This window comes from Microtus oregoni, unplaced genomic scaffold, assembly GCF_018167655.1.
Source record: "Microtus oregoni isolate MIOR12 unplaced genomic scaffold, Mior012 000015F_ref0000493, whole genome shotgun sequence".
Classification (NCBI taxonomy): domain Eukaryota; kingdom Metazoa; phylum Chordata; class Mammalia; order Rodentia; family Cricetidae; genus Microtus; species Microtus oregoni.
This window is the reverse complement of record NW_024543074.1, coordinates 18448302-18472951: the sequence shown is the minus strand read 5'-3', so window position 1 is coordinate 18472951 and position 24650 is coordinate 18448302. Positions and strand designations below refer to the sequence as shown.

The window sequence follows — 24650 nt, the reverse complement described above, 5'->3', positions numbered from 1 at the left end:
GCAATAGTCCCCCATTTATTATATTTATTGTATGTACATGTGTGGGGGGAGAGGAGTCAGAGGGAACTTGTTGGAGTTTGATCCTCTCCTACTGTGTGGGTCCTGAGGATTGAACATAGGGTGTCAGATTGGGTGGCAGGCGTCTTTGCCTTCTGAGCCATCTTCTCAGCCCAAAAGTATGTATTATCTAATATAAAGCTCATTTTTAAATTTTTGTTTTGTTTTGTTTTTTTTAAGACAGGGTTTTTCTGTGTATCCCCAGCTATCCTGGAACTTGCTGACTTCAAACACATAGAGATCTGCCTGCCTCTGCCTCCCAAGTGCTAGGACTAAAGACATATCACCATCACCCAGCTCACTTTTAAATTCCTTTATTTTTATTTTTTTAAATAGGGGTTCTCTGTGTAATAGTCCTGGCTGTCCTGGAACTCACTTTGTAGACCAGGATAGCCTCGAACTACTGAAATCCACCTGTTTCTGCCTCCCAAGTACTGGGATTAAAGGCATGTGTGTGCCACCACTGCCCGGCTCACTTTTAAATTCTTTATTTTTTTTTTTAAGATTTATTTATTTATTATGTATACAACTTTCTGCCTCCAAGTATGCCCGCACGCCAGAGGAGGATGCCAGATCTCATTACAGATGGTTGTGAGCCACCATATGGTGGCTGGGAATTGAACTCAAGACCTCTGGAAGAACAGCCAGTGCTCTTAACTACTGAGCCATCTCTCCAGCCCCTCACTTTTAAATTCTTATACACTCATGATTTATTTGCATATTGGCTTGAAATAAGGTGGCTTCATCCTTCATGCCAACCATTGGTGTGTACCAGGCAGCCACAGCATGAACAGGTCTGTCTTTGAAACCGATGGTGGTGCTAGAAGATCAGTATGATGACTGCTATATAGTCCAAGCCGGGCACAAACTTACTCTGTAGCTCAGACTGGCCTGGAACTTGAAACCTGACTCCACCTCCTGAGTAGCCAGATTATAGGCATGTGTGGTCACATCTCACTAGGATCACAGGTCTACCGAGAAAGAGGAACTTTTTTTTTTTGGCTTGAGGAGGAGGAGGAAAACCTGCTAAATACTACAGTAAACTCCTGAGAAGCCAAAAATCACCTCCAAAGCTTTTTAGGCAGCATATGTTTTAAGCTTAAAATTTATGAGACTAACAAGGTAGCAAAATTCCACAATTGTAATACACATTATCTGCCTAGGACTCTGTGAAGATGATCCTTGGATTTCTGTGTTTAATTAAGTTAAACAAACAAAGTACAAAAGGCAGAAAGAACCTGTGTGTTTCCGTCATCTTAGGAGCAGTGTGATCCTGTGAACAATGACAACTACAGTTCCACACACGCAGCCTAATCCATGTCACGCTCACACCTCAGTCAAGGGCTTCTCTCATGAACTCTTCAAGGACCGCCACCACACTTTTGGCTTCGGGCATTTCTTCATGTTCCACTTTAACAATCTTCAAAAGAATATCTCCACTGCCGCAGTTCTTAAGGAACATGTAACATTTAAACAAAGCATAGTGATTCATCTCTGCCTGTCGGATAAATCTCTTCAAATTGTTTGTGTCTTGTATGGCCTAGGAAAAGATGACCCAGTTAAATCTGTTTAGTGAGGTCATGAGGAGCCTTGAAGAATGCCTGCTCTCAAGGTGAACACTCAGGGTGTGTCAACAGTGGTGGCATTCGTTTTGTTTCGTTTCGTTTTTTTGAGACAAGGTCTCACTATGTAGCCCTGGCTGTCCTGAAACTCACTTTGTAGACCAGGCTGGCCTCAAACTCACAGGTCTACGTGCCTCTGCCTCTCAATGCTGGGATTAAAGGTGTGCGCCACCACACCCAGCTAATGTTGAGCTTTTTATAAGAACACCCATTATTCCTATTGCTAGTATCCTCTGCCTTTAGTGTAACAGAATCACACATTTAAAAAGACTTTTTAAAAGTCTTCTGTCAAGCTGTGGTGGCACATGCCTTTAATCCCAGCACTTGATAGCTGAGGCAGGTGATCTCTGTGAGTTCAAGGCCAGCCTGGTCTAAGGAATGAGGTCGAGGACAGCCAGGACTGTGACAGAGAAACCCTGTCTTGAAAAACCAAAACAAACAAAGAAAAAATTTAAAACTTTAAAAATCTCCTGAGGAGCGGGGCGGTGATGGCGCACGCCTTTAATCCCAGCACTTGGGAGGCAGAGGCAGGCGGATCTCTGTGAGTTCGAGACCAGCCTGGTCTACAAGAGCTAGTTCCAGGACAGGTTCCAAAACCACAGAGAAACCCTGTCTCGAAAAACAAAAAAAAAACAAAAAACAAAACAAAAAAAAAAAAAATCTCCTGAGGTGATAGTACTCACCGACCAGAATTTAAAATAATTTGTTTCTGTGTATTGCAATGTATATACATCACAAATTATCAGCTTGATGTCCCCTAACTATAAGCAAGCAATTCACCACAAAGTATTGGAAATGAAATTGCATGCACACAATGCTGCTGGACAGCAGTGCCTTCTGAGACGAGTTCTGAGGATGCCCCACCTAAAGAACATCGTGACTGTGAAGCCAAGCACCGCTGCTGCCTCCTGCAGTAATCAGATGCAGAACCAATAAAAAGCATTGTGACTGCAAAGCCAAGCACCGCTGCTGCCTCCTGCAGTAATCAGATGCAGAACCAATAAAAAGCATTGTGACTGCGAAGCCAAGCACCACTGCTGCCTCCTGCAGTAATCAGATGCAGAACCAATAAAAAGATCGTGACTGTGAAGCCAAGCACTGCTGCTGCCTCCTGCAGTAACCAGATGCAGAACCAATAAAAAGCATCGTGACTGTGAAGCCAAGCACTGCTGCTGCCTCCTGCAGTAACCAGATGCAGAAGCAAACAGTGTGCATGGCCCCTGGCACACAGCCAGTTCGTTACCTTTAGTTTAAAGTTCTCCAGGACTTGTCTGAAAAGGAAAGGGTTCCCCGCTTCAACACCATGTAGGAAAGCCTGCATCCAGTCCTCACAAAAACGGTTGCTTCCTAAACAACAGGAAATAAAATTAAATAACACAAAGCACATGTATGCCAGTTTTAACGATTTTACTTTTATTATTTTAATTGTGTGTATGAGTATGTGTGCATATGAATACAGGTGCCCTAGGAGACCTAAAGTGTTGGGTCCCCCAACATGGGTGCTGGGAACCCAACACCTTCTCTGAAAAGAACAGCACCTGCTATTAACCACAGTTCTAGCAAATGAATTTCTTTTCTTTCCTCTCTTTTTTTCTTTTCTTCTTCCTATTTATTTATTTAAATACTTATTTATTATGTATACAATATTCAATCTGTGTGTGTTTGCAGACCAGAAGAGGACAGCAGACCTCGTTACAGATGGTTGTGAGCCACCATGTGGTTGCGGGAATTGAACTCATGACCTTTGGAAGAGCAGGCAATGCTCTTAACCACTGAGCCATCTCTCCAGCCCCTTTCTATTTATTTTTGAGGCAACGTTTCTCTATGTAACAGCCTTGGCTGTCCTGAATTCATTTTGTAGACCAAGCTGGCCTTGAACTCACACAGATCCACCTGCCTCTGTCTCCCCAGTTCTGGGATTAAAGGCATGAACCACCATTGCCTGGCACATGAATTTATAATTATTTAAAACTTCTCTTGTGACTTCAAAAATAGTTATGCTTACCACATGGTAGCAAAATACCCAAGCATCCGAAGCCCCATCATCACTCTTCCCTCTATTCCCACCAGAAAAAACTCTCATTCCTAATATATACTTGAAGCTTTGGCTAGCCATCTTTACCTTGTATATGTACTGCTTCTATATGTTGACTCTGTGTTCTTCTTAGTGGCTGTTTCACTGAACAGTATGATCAGAGACATTAACATGTATCTCTAGTTTGATTTTAGCCACTCTAAACTCCAATCTGTGAATTAGCAATTTACTGATTTCTTCTTGTTAAACATTTAAGTTGCTTCCAATTTGTTATATCAAAAAATGTCTTTAGAAGCCAGGTGTGTTGGCACACAATTTTAATACCAGCACTCAGGAGGCAGAGGCAGGTGGATCTCTATGCATTTGAGGCAAGCATGGTCTACAGAGCAAGTTCTAACACAGCTGGGGTTATACAGTGAAATCCTGTCTTTAAAAAAAAAACAATAAATAAATAAATGTTTTTAAATGTCTTCAGGGATGGGGAGGTGGCTTGGTGGATAAAGCACTTGGCCATGCAAGCACGAGACCCTGAGACTGTCTCAGCACCCACGTGAAGCCAGATGCTGAAGGGTGTATCTGAAGTCCCATTGTTCCTATGTTTTTTGTTTTGTTTTTCGAGACAGGGTTTCGCTGTAGCTTTGGTGCCCATCCTGGAACTAGCTCTTGTAGACCAGGCTGGCCTCGAACTCCCAGAGATCAGCCTGCCTCTGCCTCCCGAGTGCTGGGATTAAAGGTGTGCACCACCACGGCCCGGCCCATTGTTCCTATGTTGAGATGGAGACAGGAAAACCCCTAAACCCTTGAGAGTCAGCTAGACTGACAGACAGAGGAGCCAACAAAAAACTACCTCCTGTCAGGCGGTGGTGGTATACACCTTTAATCCCTGCACTCAGCAGGTAAAGGCAGGCGGATCTCTAAGTTCGAGACCAGCTAGCCCTGTCTACAAAGTGAATTCCAGGACAGGCTCCAAAGCTACAGGGAAACCTGTCTCAAAAACAAAAAACAAAAACAAACAAAACAAAAACCACACGCACACAAAGAAAAGAAAAAAGAACTACCCCCCAGGGTTGTCCTGTGACTCCCATATGTGTGCTGGGGCACACGCGTACCTGCACTCACACAGACACACTCAAAAGATTTTCTTAGGCCGGGCGGTGGTGGCGCACGCCGTTAATCCCAGCACTCGGGAGGCAGAGGCAGGCGGATCTCTGTGAGTTCGAGACCAGCCTGGTCTACAAGAGCTAGTTCCAGGACAGGCTCCAAAACCACAGAGAAACCCTGTCTCTAAAAACCAAAAAAAAAAAAAAAAAAAAAAAAAAAGATTTTCTTGACCAGGTGTGGTGGCACATGGCTTTAATCCCAGCACTTGGGAGGCAGAGGCAGATGCATTTCTGAGTTGGGGCCAGTCTGCTCTACAAAACAAGTTCCAGGACAACCAGAGCTGTTACATAGAAAAACCCTGTCTCAAAAAAACAAAACAAAACGATTGATTGATTGATTGATTTATTATGTATACAATATTCTTTCTGCATGTATGCCTGAAGGCCAGAAGAGGGCACCAGACCTCATTTTAGATGGTTGTGAGCCACCATGTGGTTGCTGGGAATTGAACTCAGGACCTTTGGAAGAGCAGGCAATACTCTTATCCGCTGAGCCATCTCTCCAGCCCCCAACAAAAAGATTTTAAGAGGGCCGGGCGGTGGTGGCGCACGCCTTTAATCCCAGCACTCGGGAGGCAGAGGCAGGCGGATCTCTGTGAGTTCGAGATCAGCCTGGTCTACAGAGCTTGTTCCAGGACAGGTTCCAAAGCCACAGAGAAACCCTGTCTCGAAAAACCAAAAAAAAAAAAAAAAAAAAAAAAAAGATTTTAAGAAAATGTCTTTAATGCCAGGCAGTGGTGGTGCATGGCTTTAATCCCAGCACTGAGGAAGCAGAGGCAGGTAGATCTCTGAGTTCGAGGCCAGCCTGGTCTACAGAGTGAGTCCCAGGACAGTCAGGACTACACAGAGAAACTGTCTTGGAAAAAAAAATCCAAAAACAAGAAAATGTCTGCACACTAGGGAGGGTAATGCACATCTATAATCTCGGCATCCGAGAGGTGGAGGTAAAAGGTTTAGAAGTTTAAGGCCCATATAGCCTACATGAGACACTTTCTCAAAAGCAGTCAACCAACCAAACAAAAAAAAGTCTTTATATAAAGCACACCTGTAATCCTAGGAGAGCCAGGCAGGGGGATTGTCAGCTCAAGGCCAACCTGGACTATACAGTGAGAACCTATCTCAAAGTAAAAAAATGTAAATATGCCTTTCTGAGCATTTTGGGGTTTGTTCCTGTGTACACAGATATGAGTTTTCTTATATACACACATGTACACACGTGAACTTTTTAATATGCAGAAGTGGACCACAGGCATGAATTGAATCCCATGTCTCTAGGATCATTAAGGTTTCAGCAACTTAGCACAAGGACATGTCTGTGTCACGTGTTTTCAGTGCAGGAGTCCCACAAACATTGCCTCTAGGTTTCTGACTCACCTGCATTGTAGAACTGAGGCTGGGGCCCACTACAGTCGATGATCACAGACTTATGCTGCTCCTCTGTCATGGCCATGCACAAAGAGGTCATGGTGCCTTCATGAATAAGTCCTTGGAGACTGGCCACACTCAGAAACCTGTCATATATACAAGTCCTTTTCCATCAACAGCATTGCAGAACAGGAGAAAACAAATGCATTCTATACTAGGGGTGGGAGGTAAAAATGGAGCCGTTTGGCTTGGGGGGGGGGGCAGGATTTCTTCAGAAATTATTGTTCTTTACCTGTTAATGTCTCTCCTTGTTTTTTCATCTGATTCTTTAAGCTCAACAGGAGTATAACTTAGAGCCTGTGAGAGAGAGGGAGCCAGTTTGATACATGCCTCCTCTGTTCCTCACTGGCCACCACTGCATCCAAATGCATCGTCTGCCATGGTTATTAAAGAACAATGCCCACCGCACCTTGTGCTCAGCGGCTGTCTGAAACATCTGAAGGAAAGGTTTTCCCCTGCTGCAGATTAAGCCCAGGACCTCGTACACCCTACACAAGTGCTCTAAGCTAAAGCCCTGCTCAGTAATGTTTGACTTATTTCTTTGTCTGATTTGACTTTGAGAAACAGGGTTTCTCTGTGTAGCACTGGAACTGTCCTGGAACTTACTCTATAGACCAGGCTGGCCTCCAACTCACGGAGATCCCCCCAAGTGCTGGAATTAGAGGCGTGCAACATCATAGCCTGGCTTGTTTTCATTTGTTTTAATTTTTATTTATTAGTATGGTTTATTTTAAGATAGTCTTGCTTTGCAGCATAGCTAGCCTGCACCTCCTGATCCTCCAACCTCAGTATTCAGGCATCTGCACTGGCCTGCCCTTGGGATCCTGACAGGACAGTCCTACCTGCAGCCACTAAGAGCACCTCCTGAGCACATTCACTACGTTCCCTTTTAAAAGGTGGGCCTGCCCACCTCCCGTGTCTCTCTCTCCCTCTCTCTCTTTTCTACCACTTGTCTCTAGGGAACTTGTCTCTGCCCCTCTCTCCCTCCTCTGCCCCCTTCGCTCCTCTTCCAATACATCTCCTATGTGCCTCCGATGTGAGCCTTGCTGCATGGCGTGACTTCTTCATGGCGTCTTTAAAATTACATGTGTCACCACTTTAACATTTTCCAGCATTTATTTACTCACTTATTTATCTCAATGGGGGCTGCACGCATGCCATGGCACTCATGTGGAGGTCAGAGGTCTATTTGCAGGTATCAGTACTCTCTTGAAGGTTCCAGGGATTGAACTCAGGTTGTCAGGCTTGGCAGCAAATGCCCTTAGCTATTACACTGGCCCCCAAATCTGTCTATTTATCGTGTGTGTGTGTATACATGTGTGTTCGTGTGTATAAAAGTGTCAAGGACTGCATGTGGAAGTCAGGACAGTTCTGGGATTTGGTTCTCTCCTGCCATCTTGTGGAATCTGGGGATTGAATGCAGGTGGGCTTGTGCAGGGCCCAAACATTTTCGTATAGTTAAAATTACTTTGCATCTTGCTTTCATTTTCAGATATTCTGAAAATGGCACCTGTTTCCCAGCATTTCAAACAGTAATTATTTCAGACAGATGTGGTTGGGCAGGTCCATAATCTCAAGAAGCTGAGGCAGGTAAGATTGAAGAGTTGGAGTCAGAGCTGGAAGTGACTCAGCTGAGTAAAAGTGCTAGCTGTTGCAGCCAGATGGCCTGAGTGTGACCCTCAGAACCCACGAGAGCCGGATCTGGGGCATGCACGTCCCAGCACTCCCACGGTGACATGGGAGGCAGATACGAGATGATCAGCAGAAAGCTCGAGGGCCAGCCTGCTAGTATGCACACAGAAACAAGGCTGAAGAGCCGGGCGGTGGTGGCGCACGCCTTTAATCCCAGCACTTGGGAGGCAGAGGCAGAAGGATCTCTGTGAGTTCGAGACCAGCCTGGTCTACAAGAGCTAGTTCCAGGACAGGCTCCAAAACCACAGAGAAACCCTGTCTCGAAAAAAGGAAGAGAAAAAAAAAAAGGCTGAAGATGAGAGCTCACAAAAGTTGCCCTCTGTCTCTACACACACACACACACACACACACACACACAAAAAAAAAAAATCATTTAAGTCTTTTCTAAAAAAAAAAAAAAAAAAGGTAAGCCATCCTGGGCTGAACAGTTAGGCCCTATCTTTTTTTGCTTTTTATTAATTCTTTGGTTTTTTTTTTTTTTTTGAGAAAGTGTTTTCCTGCATATCCTTGGCTGCTCCTGAATTTAGAGATCCGCCTGCCTCTGCCTGGGATTAAAGGTGTGTGCCACCACTGCCCGGTGAAGCCTTATCTTTAAAAAAGTGGCTAAGAAGAAAAGATTATTACTTTTTCTTAAATGTGAAGGCCCAGCTGACATTTTTAACGGGACAGGGTCTCCCATAAATCAGCTGTGTGTCAAACTCTCTGTGAAGCTGAGACTGACCTTAACCTCCTTCTCCTGCTTCTGTCCTAGTGCTAGGAGCACAGACATGCACCGGCACACCTCGTGTGAAAGCGGTTTTTAATGGAGAGATCCAGCTGACATTCAACCCCACCCTAGTAATAAAACTTTCTAGACAGGAGCCAGTAAGATGTGGTCTAAACAGCAAGCATTGTCTGAAGAAATATTCAGGCAGGGAAAAGCTATGTTTAGAGAAAATGAGTATGTTTCTAAACGATCCAGGTCTGCTGAGGAGAGTCTACCCGGGATGGTCTTTGTGTGCAATACTTACAGCATGCAGCAGAAAGGTCAGCTTTTCCTGAAAGAGAAGAACCACCCTTTGGATCGGACACACCACATCCTCATACCAGCTGTGCAGATAGGACCTGACATCACATCCCAGGCTGCTTTCCTAGGTTGAGAGAGAATGTTGCTTGCTTTAATATCATAAAAATCTTTAGCTTAGTGGACTTTTGTCTTCAATATACTCTTTTTTTGTTTGCTTTTGTTTTTTTGAGACAGGGTTTTTCTGTGTATCAATCCTAGCTGTTCTGGGACTAGCTTTTAGAGATCCACCTGCCTCTGCCTCCCGAGTGTTGGAATTAAAGGCGTGAGCCACCATCACCCAGCTGTATATACTCTTTCTCTGCATGCCTGTGAAGGCTCAGAGTTGACATCAGGCGTCTTCCTCAATTGCTTGCCACCTTAAGATTTTCAACTGCATTTTTGGAGGTGGGCTGATGGTAGTGGACACAAGTGTGCCAGTGTCTGTTTAGATCAGAGAACAACTTGTAGAAGTCAGCCCTGGTCTTCAACCCTTGGGTGCTGGAGATAAACTCAGGTCAGCAGTCTTGGCAGGTACCACCTCTCCAACTTCTCCAACTTATTTTCTTTTTTTTTTTTTAAATATTTATTTATTATGTATACAATATTCTGTCTGCATGTATGCCTGAAAGCCAGAAGAGGGCACCAGACCTCATTACAGATGGTTGTGAGCCACCATGTGGTTGCTGGGAATTGAACTCAGGACCTTTGGAAGAGCAGGCGATGCTCTTAACCTCTGAGCCATCTCTCCAGCCCCTCCAACTTATTTTCTTGAGCCAGGGTCTTTCACTGAACCTGGAGCTCACTGATTTGGATGGGATGGCTGGCTAATGAGGTACAGGTATCTGCCTGTCCACCACCACTTCAGCACTGGGGTTACAGAGGCATGTCACCACACCCAGATTTTTCTGTGGGCACTGGGGGTCCAAACTCAGGTCCTCAAAGCCACCTTCTTAGCTTTCTTCAGTACAATTTTAAATTCTATTTTTGTTTGTATGTGTATATGTGTATTCTTGTGGAAGCCTCCAGAGTCCAGAAAGGGCGTTGCATCCTCCGGAACTGGAGTTACAGGCGGTGATGAGTAGCAGGACTTTCAGTTGGGAGCTGCACTCTGGCCCTCCTAATGGCTGGACAACAAGAGCTAAGATAGGTACCTTTTCAGTTTGTTTGTTTGTTTTTGAGATATGGTTGCAGCCATGTAATACAGGCCAGCCTTGAACTTAGATTATAGATATGTGCTGACAAGCCGGCCATTCTTTTTTTTTTTTTTTTAATTTTTTAGATTTATTTATTTATTATGTATACAACATTCTGCCTCCATGTATGCCCACACGCCAGAAGAGGGCGCCAGATCTCATTACAGACGGTTGTGAGTAACAGGGTGAGCTGCCATGTGGTTGCTGGGAATTGAACTCAGGACCTCTGGGAGAGCAACCAGTGCTCTTAACCACTGGGCCATCTCTCCAGCCCTTGGCCATTCTTTCCTGTTTTTTTTTTTTTCTGTTGTTGTTGTTTGTTTTTGTTTTTTCAAGACAAAAACCAGTGAGTGTAGCCTTTTCTGGCCTGGAAATCAAAAGATCCTCCTGTCTGTCTACTCAGTGAAGGGATTAAAGGTGTGCATCACCACTGCCCGGCCTGAAAGCAGTTTTGACAGGTTTGGATAAATGAGTCAATATAGACATGTCTAATTCATGAAAGAGTAATAAAAATGGAATGTTTTTAAAACTTGCTATCTGTAGAGTGCGGAGGAGCATACCTCTGATGCCATAAGCTGCTAACCAAAATACAGAACCGTGCGCCTAGATATGAGAGACAAGGCCTCTTCTTCCCACCAGGTGCTATTAACCGCCACTGAACTTTGCACAGATTTGTCTTTGTTTTTACATTTCTGTGTGTATGTATGTGCATGTGCCATACATATGTGGAGGTCGGAGTAAGTCAGTTCTCTTTCCTCAGTGGAGTCCTGGGTATCAAACTCAGATAGTCAGACTTGGTGGCAGGCACATCTACCTTTGAAACCTCTCACCAGCTGTGCTTGATTTTTTAATTTACTTTATTTTAGGAGTATGGGGTTTTGCAGGCATGTATGTCTGCGTATCACATGTGCATAGTGACGGCAGAGGCCAGAGGATGGTGTCTGATTCCCTGGAACTAGAGCTACAGATGGTTGTGAGCCACCATGAGGGTACTGGGAATTGAGCCGCCTCCCTGCCTGTGCCCATAGCACTGATCCACTGCCCACATGGTGAGCTACCGAATGACCCGACAAGTACAGCAGTCCTGGCGTGTTCATCACTTTAGTCTTTAGCGCTCCCATCAGCCATCTTACCTTGCAGTTCATGTTATTTTTCAGCCCTTGAATATACTTGTCCAATTCAAGCCTGAAAGTATGTTCTTAAGGAAGTGATATAGAATGATCAATCAGTATCTTACCTCTCAGCAAGAAATACAAGGTTGCTGGGCATTGATGGCACAGGCCTTTAATATTTTAATACCATCACTTGGGAGTCAAAGGCAAGCAGATCTCTGAGTTCAAGGCCAGCCTGGTCTACAGAGCAAGTTTCAGGACAGGCAGGGATACAAAAAGAAACAAAAAAACCCTGAGTCAAAAAAAAGAAAGAAAGAAAGGAAGGAAGGAAGGAAGGAAGAGCTGGAGAGAAGGCTCAGAAGTATAGAGCACAGACTATATTCTTCCAGAGGTCCTAAGTTCGATTCCCAGCAACCACATGGTGGTTCACAAACATCTATAATGATATCTGCTGCCCTCTTCTGATGCAGGCAAAACACTGTATACATAGTAAATAAAATCATGAAAAGAAGCCAGGCGGTGGTGGCGCACGCCTTTAATCCCAGCACTTGGAAGGCAGAGGCAGGCGGATCTCTGTGAGTTTGAGACCAGCCTGGTCTATAAGAGCTAGTTCCAGGACAGGCTCCAAAACCACAGAGAAACCCTGTCTCGAAAAACCAAAAAAAAAAAAAAAAAAAATCATGAAAGGAAAAGAGCCAGGCGGTGGTTGCGCACACCTTTAATCCCAGCTCTCGGAAGGCAGGGGCAGGCAGATCTCTGTGAGTTCAGGGCCAACCTGGTCTACAGAGCAAGTTCCAGCACAGGCTCCAAAGCTACAGAGAAACCCTGTGTCAAAAGAAAGAAGAAAAATACAAGGTCTCAGCTGGGCATGGTGGCACAAGCTTTTAATTCCAGCGCTCAGTGTCAGAAGCAAGTGGATCTCTTTAAGTTTGAGACGAGAATGGCCTACATAGTGAGCTCCATGCCAGTCAGGACTACAAGACTACAAAGTGAGTGCTTGTCTCAAAGAGAGAGAGAAAGAGAGAGAGAAGGTCTCTTAAATACTACAAACTGGATTAAAACAAGCCTGGGCAAATGGTCATAAATGACATTCAGACACACCCTTAAGGGTGGGGAAGGTGGGAGCAGGGAGGTAGCTACTAGTCCCTTCCCCTGATGTTTTCCCTCCTGATACTCTCAAATACCAAAGAAAGGATATAGCTCCAGTCCTTTTTCAGACCCTCCTAAGAAGCAGACCACATACTCAGAAGGGTTAAATTCCGGTTCCACTGCTACTATTTCAGGAAGCAGTTTTTCCTGTTGGAAAAGGCAGTAGTAACAACCAACCCGGTAACCGGGAATTCTAGAAAAGAAAGAAAAGGGAAAAGTGGCATATCTGGTACTCATGCTCCTCCCTTTGTGACAGCTCTGAACCCTGGTCTGGGATGCCACTCATGCAGATTTCCAGCCTCGTTCCCCTCATCTCAGCAGAGGAGCGTGTCTGCACACCAGTGAAGTTTATTAAACACCTTAGAGACTGGGTGTGGTGATGCACTACAACCCTGCACCACGAGGCAGAGACAGGCAGATCTCTGTGAGTTCAAAAACAACCTGGTCGGGGCTGGGGAGATGGCTCAGTGGTTAAAAGCATTGCCTGCTCTTCCAAAGGTCCTGAGTTCAATTCCTGGCAACCACATGGTGGCTCACAACCATCTGTAATGAGGTCTGGTGCCCTCTTCTGGCCTGCAGACATACACACAGACAGAATATTAAATAAATAAATGTTGAAAAAAAACAAACAACCTGGTCTACATGGTGAGCCCCAGACCAATCAGGTTACATGGTGAGACTTTAATAAACCAGCATCTCATAGAGGTTCTTTGAATTCTGCAGTCTTATGTGAAAAACCTATGAGCTGGAGAGATGGCTAAGCAGTTAAAAAAGCATTGGCTACTCTTCTAAAAGACCCAGGTTCAATTTCCAGCACATAGTGGCTCACAAACATATTTAGCTCCAGGGGATCCAACACCCTCTTCTGGGCTCTGCAGGCACCAGGCACACACCTTGTACACAGACACTTATGCAGGTAGATCCACCAACAATACACAGAAAATAAAATAATTTAAAAAGTGTTTAAAGAAAAATTCATACAAAGGTCAACTCTGGCCGGGCGGTGGTGGCGCACGCCTTTAATCCCAGCACTCGGGAGGCAGAGGCAGGCGGATCTCTGTGAGTTCGAGACCAGCCTGGTCTACAAGAGCTAGCTCCAGGACAGGCTCCAAAACCACAGAGAAACCGTGTCTCGAAAAACCAAAAAAAAAAAAAAAAGGACAACTTTGTTCACAGAATACTCATGTCATGTTTACATAAAATTAGCATGTTCTCCGTCCTTTAAACTTTCACATGTCATGGATGTTCTACGCTGATGTGCCTGGCTTTTCTAGTAGCTTTACCTTGGACCACCGGTATGAGGACCTATGTTTAAAAAATGCGCGGTCTAAAGGAGTTCGATGACAGGACAGCTGGGGTCAGGCTCAGGGTGCCTGTGACCTGACCTCCCTGTGACCTGACCTTGGCCTTCCAATTTTGGTTCTCTGTGTTTACTTGTTCACTGGAAAATAAGATCACTGCCCTATTTCCCTTTGTAAGAAGAACTACATCAGCATTTGTGAAACTATGTTACAAACTATAGGCATACAATTTCTACATTGGCAATTAACTTTTTAAAATGACACTAAGGTAGGGTTAGGGTTAGGGTTAGGGGTTAGGGGTTAGGGTTAGGGGTTAGGGGGTTGGGGGTTAGGGTTTAGGGTTTAGGGGTTAGGGTTAGGGTTAGAAAAAAGAAAAGAAAAAAAAATGACACTAAGGAGGGGGCTGGAGAGATGGCTCAGCAGTTGGGAACAATAGTTGCTCTTCCAGAGGACCGAGGTTCAATTCCCAGCACCCAAATGGCAGCTCACAACTGTTTGTAAACTCCAGTTCCAGGGGATCCAATCCCTCACACAGACACACATGCAGGCAATGCACCGTGTACATTAAATAAAAGTAAATTATTAAAAAAAAAAAAAAAGACACTAAGGGACAGAGAGCTGTACATGCTAGGTAAGTGCTCTACAGCAGGGCTACATCTCCAGCCCTGGAATCTGTTGTCTAAATATAAAACAAGACTAAATTACATTGAGGTGCCAGAATCTCACTCAATCTAATTTCGCCATGTTTATGCGTGAGAGTCATCATTCTGGCTGGGAGCAGGAGAGGAGGAAGTGCTGGAAAACAGAAAGCAAAGATGTTTTCTGCAGGTCTACATCTTTTCAAGTTTCTCCACACTTCTCATGTTTGGCTCAGAAATAAAAAACACAGGAGACAGCATATTTTATACTTACCTCAGCTCTACAGATGCAACATTACCCAGCCCTTCAAAGAATGCTCCTTTGGAAAGACGCTTAGCAATGAAACTGCGCAGCTCTGGCTCCACTTCAGAAGGAAGATTAGTATCCACCAAGGAGAGGCTGGACAAGAGGAAGACACACGTTCTTACCAGTAGTACATGCACACCCATAAATCACATATAATGCACCAAAGCCAGGGCCTCGGTCTCTCTCTCAACAAGGTCTCTATGTGGCCCAGGCTGGTCTTGAACTAAAACTACATATCCTAGATTAACCTCAAACTTGCCAAATGCTCTCAAGTGCTGGGACTGCAGCTGTCTATTGCCATAACAATTTTAGGGTCTCTCTTAGGAATGCTGTCTACTTGATGACCCCTGTTGGTGAGTGTTACTGTTTGGATTTGGAATGCCCCCAAAGGCAGGTTTGGCTCCCAGGCCATGATGCTATTGGAAGTATTAGAACCTTCAGGAGATGGGAGGAAGTCACTAGAGTATCAGAACCGAAGTGCTTGGCCAGCTGGCTGGAAGCCTGCCTGCCTCCCTCCCTTTTTCCCTACTGCCGTGAAGTTAACAGGCTCTTCTGCTACATGTTTCTGCCATGAACTCCTGTGTTGCCACAGGCAGTGGGGTCAAGAAACCATGGACTGAAACTTCTGAAACTGAGCTAAATCAACCTTTCCCGTTAAAGATGACTTTCTTCCCCAGAGTAGTGGCACAAGTCTTTAGTCCCAGCAAACTGAGAGGCAGGCGGATCCATGTGAATTTTCTCCTTCCATCTTATGAATTCTGCATATCAAACTGAACTCATCTATCAGACTTGGCAGTGAGTGCCTTTACCTGCTGTACCCTTTCACTGGAACTATTTTATTGTTGATGTTTTATAATTTTTTTTTCCTTTTATGATTTTTCGAGACAGGGTTTCTCCGTAACTTTTGGTTCCTGTCCTGGAACTAGCTCTTGTAGACCAGGCTGGCCTCGAACTCACAGAGATCCGCCTGCCTCTGCCTCCCGAGTGCTGGGATTAAAGGCGTGCGCCACCACCGCCCGGCTTGATGTTTTATAATTTTAAACTTTATTGCTATTTCTATTTAGGTAATGTGCATGCATACCTGTGTATCTGTATGAGTACAAGCCACATGTGACTGGGCGTCCTCAGAGTCCAGAAGAGAGTGTCAGATAATCTGGATCTGGAGTTAGGGGGGGTTGTGAGCCACCTGACATGGGTGCTGGGAATTGAACTTGGGTCCTCTGAAAAGTAGTATGTGCTCTTAGCCACTGAGCCATGCCTCTAGCCTCTTCCTTTCTTTTTTTCAGTTTTATTATTTTATGTGTAGGGGTGTTTTGTCTGCATGTTTGTGTTCCAAATGTGTGCCTGGTATCTGTGGAGGCCAGAAGAGGGCATTAGCTTCCTGGAACTGGAGGTACCTAGGGTTGTGAGCCACCATGTGGGTGCTGGAAGAGCAGTCAGTGCCCTTAACCACTGAGTCATTTCTCTAGTTCCAATGGTTTTTCCTTTTTTTAAAGATTAGAGTCTCAGGCTGGAGAGATGGCTCAGCGGTTAAGAGCACTTACTGCTCTTTAACCAGCTCATAACCACCTATAATGAGATCTGGTGCTCTCTTCTGGCTTATAGGCAGGATACTGTATAAATAAATAAATCAAAAAAAAAAAAAAAGATTAGTCTCATGCAGCTCAGTCTGCTTCAAACTCACAGTGTAACTGAGGATGATCTTCAACTGTTTCTGTGTGTACATGAATATGCATATTCATGTGTGTAGGGCCACTTGTGTGTACATGTGCACATGCTTATAGAGGGTAGAAGTTAACCTGTTCCTCAGATGCTGTCCACCTTACTTTTTTGAGGCAGGGTCTCTCCCTGGGACCTGGGGCTTATGGATTAGGCTAGGCTGGTTGGTGAACAAAATCCAAGGATCCTCCTATCTCTGCCTACCCTGGGCTGGGATTACAAGTACACCACTCTATTCAGCTTTTACCTGGATTCTGGGAATGAAGTTGGGTCCTTATACACTTTATAGACTGAACTATCTCCCCAGCCTGACCCTGAACTTCTTAAAGCATTCCACCACCCAAGTGCTGGAATTACAGGTAAATGCCACCATGTTTGGCTGCTGTTTTTATTTATTTGTGTTTTTGTTTTGTTGTTTTGATTTTTTGAGACAGGGTTTCTCTGTATAAGAGTACTGGCTGTCCTGGAACTTGCTTTGTAGACCAGGTTGGCCTCAAACTCACAGAGATCCAACTGCCTCTGCCTCCCAAGTGCTGGGATTAAAGACGTGTGTGCCGTTGCCACCCAGCTTTGTTTTTGTTTTGTTTTGGTTTCTCTGTGTAGTCTTGACTATTCTGGAACTTGTTCTTTAGATCAGAATGGCCTCAAACGCAGAGATCCGTTTGCCTCTGCTTCCTAAGTGCTGGGATCAAAGGCATGAGACACCCCTCCCACTTTATTTTTAAATATACATTTTGACAGAAATATTATCTTGAATTTTTACTGGAGTTCTATCTAGTCAAGAAACACAAAAGAATTCTATGTGGCTAACCACAGGGGTGTTATCAGTATTTGTATCTACCCCTACCTTGAGTGAAAGAGCCAAGGAGGGATTCCTAAGAGGAGCTGATGGTTGACTCAGAGAAAATTCAGTAAGAGAAGGCCATCCATTGATACCTACAGATATGCACGGATCATGAAAGCGCACGAGTGAATCATACTTAACTGTTTTTACCTGAAATCATCACCAGAGGGAGTTTCTGTATTTGTTCCACTTGAATGTCCATCATCACTATCCCCTCGATGCTGTGTCAATCTGCAAGACGCAATCCAACAAGCAGTACTATCAGTTATGGGCTGTAAATCAAGTAGAGTATCCAGTCTTTGCGAGTCGGGTAAAAACAAGGAATCAATGAAAATGCTGCAAGGGCAAAGAAACCCCATAGAAAATGCTGACAAGAGCCCTCTTACTCTCCGCAGTGATGTTTCTGTAAAAAAAAAAAAAAAAAAAAAAAAAAAAAAAAAAAAAAAAGAGCCCTCTTACTCTTCAGGGTACTTAGTAAGTGGAGAAAAGACCTAATATTCCGAAAGCTTGAAGGAACTCCTATTTAAAAATAAATTAAGGACTGGAGAGATGGCTTAGCGGTTAAGAGCATTGGCTGCTCTTCCAGAGGTCTTGGGTTCGATTCCTAGAACCCATATGGCAGCTCACAATGGTCTGTAACCCTTGTTCCAAAGGCTCAAACACCCTCACACAGACATACATCCAAGCAAAAGACCAACACACATAATTTTTAATAAGAAAAAAATTAATTAATATAAAAAACAAACAAGGCCCGAAATGATATCTCAGCGGTTAAGAGCGCTCAGTGTTCTTGGGGATGGATCCTAGTTCTCAATACGCAATTAGGGCACCTCACAATCGACTGTAACTTAAGTGCTATGTGTGTCTGATGCCTCTGGCCTCAGTGGGCACCTGCATGCACATGCGAATACCCACACACAGACACAGAGACACATAATTAAAAATAAAAATGTAAAACACATCTTAAAAAATTATCGGGCCAGAAGGGCTCCTAGGAAGTCAGTCGCGGTGGGCAGGGGTTACCGAGGGGAGAGAAAGGCAGCAAGAATCAAGGAAACTAGAGGGCGGGGATGAAAGTGTGTCGTAGAAATAAACGCAACTGGGGACAGCCACTGAGGGCAGGGAACAGACACTGGAGGCCTGCGCTGAAGAGATATCGGGCTGCGGTGACAGGGTCTAAAAGAGGGCAGAGGACTTGGGAGAGCAGGGCATAAAAGTCCAGACGGGCCATGAAGAACCGATGGAGGCCAGGAGGGCCCATCGGGTCAGAGACCTTGGCTGGGAGAGGAGATGGCGAGTGGGGGCTTCGGGGTGCAAGGCTGGGCGGCGGGGCAGCGGGCGCAGCGGGCAGGACGCGGGCACCTGCTTCCGCGGTAGCTGTACAGGCAATAGTGTCTGCTGGGTGGTGGCTCGAGTCTCCGCTCCTCTGCAGAGCCACCCTCCTCGCTGCTCTCCAGCTCCTTTTCGTCCCCATCCAGCGATTCCTGCAAAGACGGGAGCATCGTGGCAGCCTCCTCGCGGCCCTGTGTCCCAGTCAAACCGTTCCCCCGCAGCTGGGCGGTCCTCTGTGCGCCGGCTCGACCTCCTCCTCGCCCTCGCACACCTGAGTTCCGCCGGCTTTTCGAGTCCCGGGCAAGAAAGCTCAGTTGGAGAGAATAGCATTTCTCAGGGGGGCTTTCTGAGAACCTTTTACTATTTCTTTTTAACTAACTTTCCTCCTTGACATATCAAGGAGACAGTGTATGTTGAAGATGGTACAGCTGCTCTCCTGCCTTCTTTCCGTGAGCAAAAAAGACATGCTATTATAACAGTTTGATCAGACACAAATTTAGCCAGTCCCGGTGGAGCACCCCTTTAACACTAACACTCTAGAGGCAGAGGCAGGAGGATCTCTGTGAGCTCGAGGCCTCTCTGGTTTACATACCGCGTTCCAAACCAGCCAATGCTACACGGTGAGATCTTGCCTCAAAAATAAAATTTAATAAAGACAAGATCCCAGAAGATGGTGGCGCACTCCTTTAGTTGTAGCACCCTGAAAACAGAGGCAAGCAGATCTCTGAATTCGAGGCCAACCTTATCTCCAGAGCAAGTCCCAGGACAGCCAGAGAAACAGTCTCAAAGTAATAATAATAATACATGAGTTTAATAATAATGAGACATAAATATAAAACGAAGTGTCTGAGAGAGAGTATTAAATTCTTGAATTTAGCCGGGCGGTGGTGGCTCACGCCTTTAATCCCAGCACTCAGAGGCAGGCGGATCTCTGTGAGTTCGAGGCCAGCCTGGTCTACAAGAGCTAGTTCCGGACAGGCACCAATGCTACAGAGAAACCCTGTCTCGAAAAACCAAAAAAAAAAAAAAAAAAAAAAAACCTTGAATAACCTGGGTGGTGTTGGTGCATTGCAGCTTGGATGGAAAGGGATCCTGGCAGAGTCGGGAGCCAAGGAGAACTAGCAAAGTGTTACAGCTCCGATGGAAAGTATTCTGGCAGTCGGGAGCTAAGGAGTACCACAGGTCACAGTAAGCCTAGCAGTTTACAGCCGTGCTCTAGGGAAAGGTTTCTCCAATGTAAGAGCTCTGTTCTGACCATAGAAGATTTCCAAGTTGTTACAGTTCAACTCCTGTCCCTGGAGTTTAACAACTCCATTCTTTCTTTTTTCTTCCTGAGACAGGGTTTCTCTGTAGCTTTGGAGCCTGTCTTGGAACTAGCTCTTGTAGACCAGGCTGGCCTCAAACTCACAGAGATCTGCCCACCTCTACCTCCTGAGTGTTGGGATTAAAGGTATGTGACACCACAGCCTGGCTAACAACTGGGTTCTGCTAGGGGAAGGTTTCCCCAGGAAAAGCATTATAACTGTGCTCTGCTCCTGAGAAAAGTTGTTACTTCTGTCCTCCGCTCCATTCAGAGGAAGGAAGGTCTCACACAAACCTCATTCAAGAGATGTTTTGGGAAGAAAGAACCCAGGAGAGTGGCTGCCTCTGCCAGGGTGGAAGACTGCAGCCGCAAACTGATCAACAAGTGCAGGGCTTCTTAGGGTGGGAATTGATCAGATTTCAGTCCCTTAAACCCAGATAGGCTAGATCTCATGCTCAGGAATTACTTGGTTTTCTGATCAGGGATTGGTTCATTTCCCTGCACAGGGATTCACTGTTTTTCTGTTTAGTTGGCCAGGGACAGTTTTGGCTCTGGTTTCAAGGCCAAGATGTGTTTCTTTCACTGGCCCTTTTCAGCCTGTGGCTCTAATTTCAGGGCCAGGGCCTATTTCTTTCTTTGATTCTAGGGCCAAAGTGTGTTTCTTTGGCTCTGGTTTCAAGGTCAGGGTGTATTTCTTTGGCTCTGGTGACAGGGACAAAGTGTGTTTCATTGGCTCTGGTCAAGGTGTGTTTCTTCGGTTGGTCCTTTTTCTCTGCAGGTCACCTGTGTTGCTTGAAGGGAAAGTAGTCTACAAATTTTAAATTTACTTTGAGCCAAGACGAGTGACCCTGCCACGAGCTCAAATTACCCAGAATTACATAGTTTTCCCACGGAAGAGGCTGCACAAACTTTTATACTCCCAAAAGAAGATAGGTCAAACCATCAAATAAGGGAAGCTCTTCTACAGGACAAAGGTGACAAAGATGTTCTCTTTTACCAGGCAGTGAAATGTTTTACAATATTTCATTGTTATCATTCTTGACTTTGAGATCGGGAGGAGCCTGGGTCTGCAAATCTTTTAGATTCCAAGAGTTTTACTGGTATTCACAAGATGCTAGCTCATAGACAGAGGTTGACCGCAAATGGCTAGTAAAGGTCCTAAAAGATGGACCAAGATAATTTTGGCTTCTCTATCTACCACACCCCATTTATTTGAGATTATAGGGCTCCCTACACTCAGCCAAGATCAATCTTTTTTTGTTTGTTTTGTTTTGTTTTTCAAGACAGGGTTTCTCTGTAGCTTTGGAGCCTGTCCTGAAACTAGCTCTTGTAGACCAGGCTGGCCTCAAACTCACAAAGTGTTCTGTTTTGTTTTGTTTTGTGAGGCAGGGTTTCACTGTTTAGCTCTGGCTGTCCTAGAACTCACTTTGTAGACCAGGCTGACCTCAAACTCACAGAGATCTGCCTGCCTCTGCCTCCTGAGTGCTGGGTTTAAAGGCATGTGCCACCACCACCTGGCTGGAGCCTGTTTTAGCACTCACCTACACAGTGAGACCCTTCTTCAAACAAAACAAAACCACGGTAAAAATACGAATTCACATACATACTCGCACACAAACATTGAGCACGGTTTATACCTGTAATCTCAACACTTGGGAAGTAGAGGCAGGAGGATCAAACATTCAAGGTCATCACTGGCTACATAGTAAGTTTAAGGGCCAACCTGGGGTACATAATATTCTATTTTGAAAAACAAAACTAGCAGTTATAAAAATAAAGAGGGCTGGAGAGATGGCTCAGTGGTTAAGAGCACTGGCTGCTCCTCCAGAGGTCCTGAGTTCAATTCCCAGCAACCACATGGTGGCTCACAATCTTCTGGCGTACATGGAGGCAGAATGATGTATACATAATAAAGAAATAAATATAAAATAAATAAATGGAATTATATCTATTTTTTAAATGTTTATTAATTTATATGTATGATGTTTTTTGTTTGTTTTTGTTTTGTTTTTTGCCTCTATGCATGTATGTGCACTACATAAGCACCTGGTGCCTGTGAAAGTCATTGGGTTTGGCTGGTTCATGGTGGCGCACACCTTTAATCCCAGCACTTGGGAGGCATTGACAGGCAGATCTCTGCGAGTTTGAGGCCAGCCTGGTCTACAAGAGCTAGTTCCAGGACAGGTTCCAAAGCTACAGAGAAACCGTGTCTCAAAAAGGAAAAAAAAAAAAAGAAAGTCATTTGGATTTCCTATAAGTGAAGTTACAGATGGTTGTGAACCACATTGTGAATGCTGAGAATTGAACCTAGGTCCTCTGGAAGCACAGCAGGTGTTCTTAACCATTGACCCATCTCTCCAGCCTTTTTAGAACAATTTTAGATGTCCCGAAGAATTAAGAATGTCACAGAGTTTAATCCCAGCACTCGGGAGGCAGAGGCAGGCGGATCTCTGTGAGTTCGAGACCAGCCTGGTCTACAAGAGCTAGTTCCAGGACAGGCTCCAAAACCATAGAGAAACCCTGTCTCGAAAAACCAAAAAAAAAAAAAAAAAGAATGTCATAGAGTTTCTATATAGCGCCTCATCTAGTAGCATGGCACACATTATTAAGATATGTTTGTTACAATCCCTGAACCTCTGTTGATAACAACTAAAATCCACACTTCAATCCAATTTCTTTACTTTTCCTGTAATATACAGTTACATCTCCGTCCATCTCTTGAAACTTCTTTTCGTAGCTGTTTTGTATTTGGGGTTTGTTTGTTCATTGGTTTTGTTTTTTGTCTTTTGAGATAGGATTTCTCTGTAGCTTTGGAGCCTGTCCTGAAGCTCACTCTGTAAGTGAGCAGGCTGACTTGGAACTCATAGAGATCCGCCTGTCTCTGCCTCCCAAGTGTTGAGATTAAAGGCGTACGCCACCACCACATGGCTTCTTTTCAGAACCTTGGAAGATGTCACAAATACTAGTCAACTGTTTGGTAGAATTCCCTCCATTGGTTGATTTGCTTTCTTCTTCCTGCCTCAGCATCCTGAGTCCTGGGGTTACAGGTGTGTGCCTCTATATTTTGCCCCACTATCGTGGCTGCTGTTTATCTCAGCGAGGGTGGTTTTTGGACCACAACTGGCACACACCAAGCTTCCTGCAATGTCAAGGATTACATGTCCTCAGTATCTTAGTGACTTTGTTCTCCTGGTGGAAGTCCGTTTCTTTATTGTTGTTACTTTTTCCTCCTTCCTTTAACTTACTATCTTATTTGGATCATTTCCCCATTTGAGGTGATTGTGTCCACAGTTCAGCCTCGGTGATGTGTGTTCTCCTTGAGAGTAGAGTTTCTATTTAAATCTGTGTGCTCTTCAAAGGACAGTGTGCTCCCCACAAGTCCCTCTCTCTGGCCCACCTCTTTCAATGAGTCAAGGTCTCAGTGCATAGCCCAGCTGGCCTTGAACTCACAGAAATTCACCTGCCTGTGCCTCCAGAGTGGTGGGATTAAAGGCATGTACCACTATACCCTACAGACAAGAATCTCTTCTTCCTCAAATGTCTTCCCCAAATACACTCAGTTAAGTTTTTAGTTTATTTTTGTTATTTGTATATCTCTAAAAATCATATATATAATTATATATATTTATATACAACTATATATGCTTGTGTGTATGTGTGTATATATAAATTTTTGATGACAAATTGAGTATCCCTGCCAGACAGAGATATACTACGTTGGCCAGGTTGGTATACATGTGGAGGTCAGAGAACAACTTTATTTAGTTATTTATTTACTTATTTACTTTTGTTTTGTTTTTCGAGACAGGGTTTCTCTGTAGCTTTGGAACCTGTCCTGGAACTAGCTCTTGTAGATCAGGCTGGCCTCGAACTCACAGAGATCTGCCTGTCTCTGCCTCCTGAGTGCTGGGATTAAAGGCATGAGCCACCACTGCCCCACACAGTTTTGTTTTTTGTTTTTTTTTTTAAGATTTATTTATAATGTACGCAGTGTTTTGTCTGAATGCCAGAAGAGGGTACCAGATCTCATTACAGGTAGTTGTGAACTACCGTGTAGTTGCTGGGAATTGAACTCAGGACCTCTGAGCCACCTCTCCAGCCCCACGTTATTATTTTTTAATGAACAATTTCATGTAGCCCAGGTGGTTTCTAATTCACTAGGTGATCGAGGCTGGCCATTACCTCTGATCCTCCAGCCTCAGCCTCCTGAAATTCTCACATTACCGCATGCCCATCATCATTCTTTGTCTTAGAACCCTGTGTTATTTCCAGAGACTTCACAACATTCTACTTCTCCTATTCTTCCTAGCAACCTCTACCACTCACTTTAGCCAATCTTTCCAGCTACCAGCACTTTTCCTGTGGTAAGCCCAAGTTTCTGGTCCCCAAATGAGTTCACAGAGCTGGATTTCCAATGCAAATTACATGAGGATTTTAATACATACTATCAAGTTTGGACCAACACCTTTCCAGCTCCCAAGCATTGGGGGTGCGGAAAGTGTGGCAGGGAACCCTGGGAAGGTAGAACTTTTAAAAGTGAAATGCTGTAATCAGGGGAGGTCATGTCCTGTCATTTTGGGATTGGGTAAGGAGGGCATAGGGTAAGGTAGTTTCTGAAATCATTGGTCAGTTTTGGGGCACGAAAACCCTAATAATAATAACTGACAAGGTATCTTCAAGGACAGGAGGCCTCCCAAGAACATCTGGACCTTGTTA

General features: G+C 44.6%; 1 protein-coding gene across 2 annotated transcripts; it reads right to left on the bottom strand.

The window, feature by feature from the left end:
• Nucleotides 1–619: 619 nt before the first annotated feature.
• Nucleotides 620–18847, bottom strand: CUNH17orf75 (chromosome unknown C17orf75 homolog). 2 transcript variants are annotated; one of them, XM_041665882.1, is made up of 10 exons: nt 18662–18847; nt 17450–17530; nt 14704–14829; nt 12540–12683; nt 11363–11420; nt 9002–9121; nt 6532–6596; nt 6249–6385; nt 2923–3026; nt 620–1507 (listed from the first exon to the last, which is right to left on the bottom strand). In XM_041665882.1, the coding sequence occupies exons 1-10, from the start codon at nt 18799–18801 to the stop codon at nt 1391–1393; spliced, it is 1092 nt and encodes a 363-aa protein (XP_041521816.1). In that variant the 5' UTR covers nt 18802–18847; the 3' UTR covers nt 620–1390. The 2 variants fall into 2 exon arrangements, with proteins under 2 accessions (XP_041521816.1, XP_041521815.1); XM_041665881.1 differs by having other exon boundaries at nt 620–1597; nt 18662–18846.
• Between the last annotated feature and the right edge of the window lie 5803 nt (nt 18848–24650).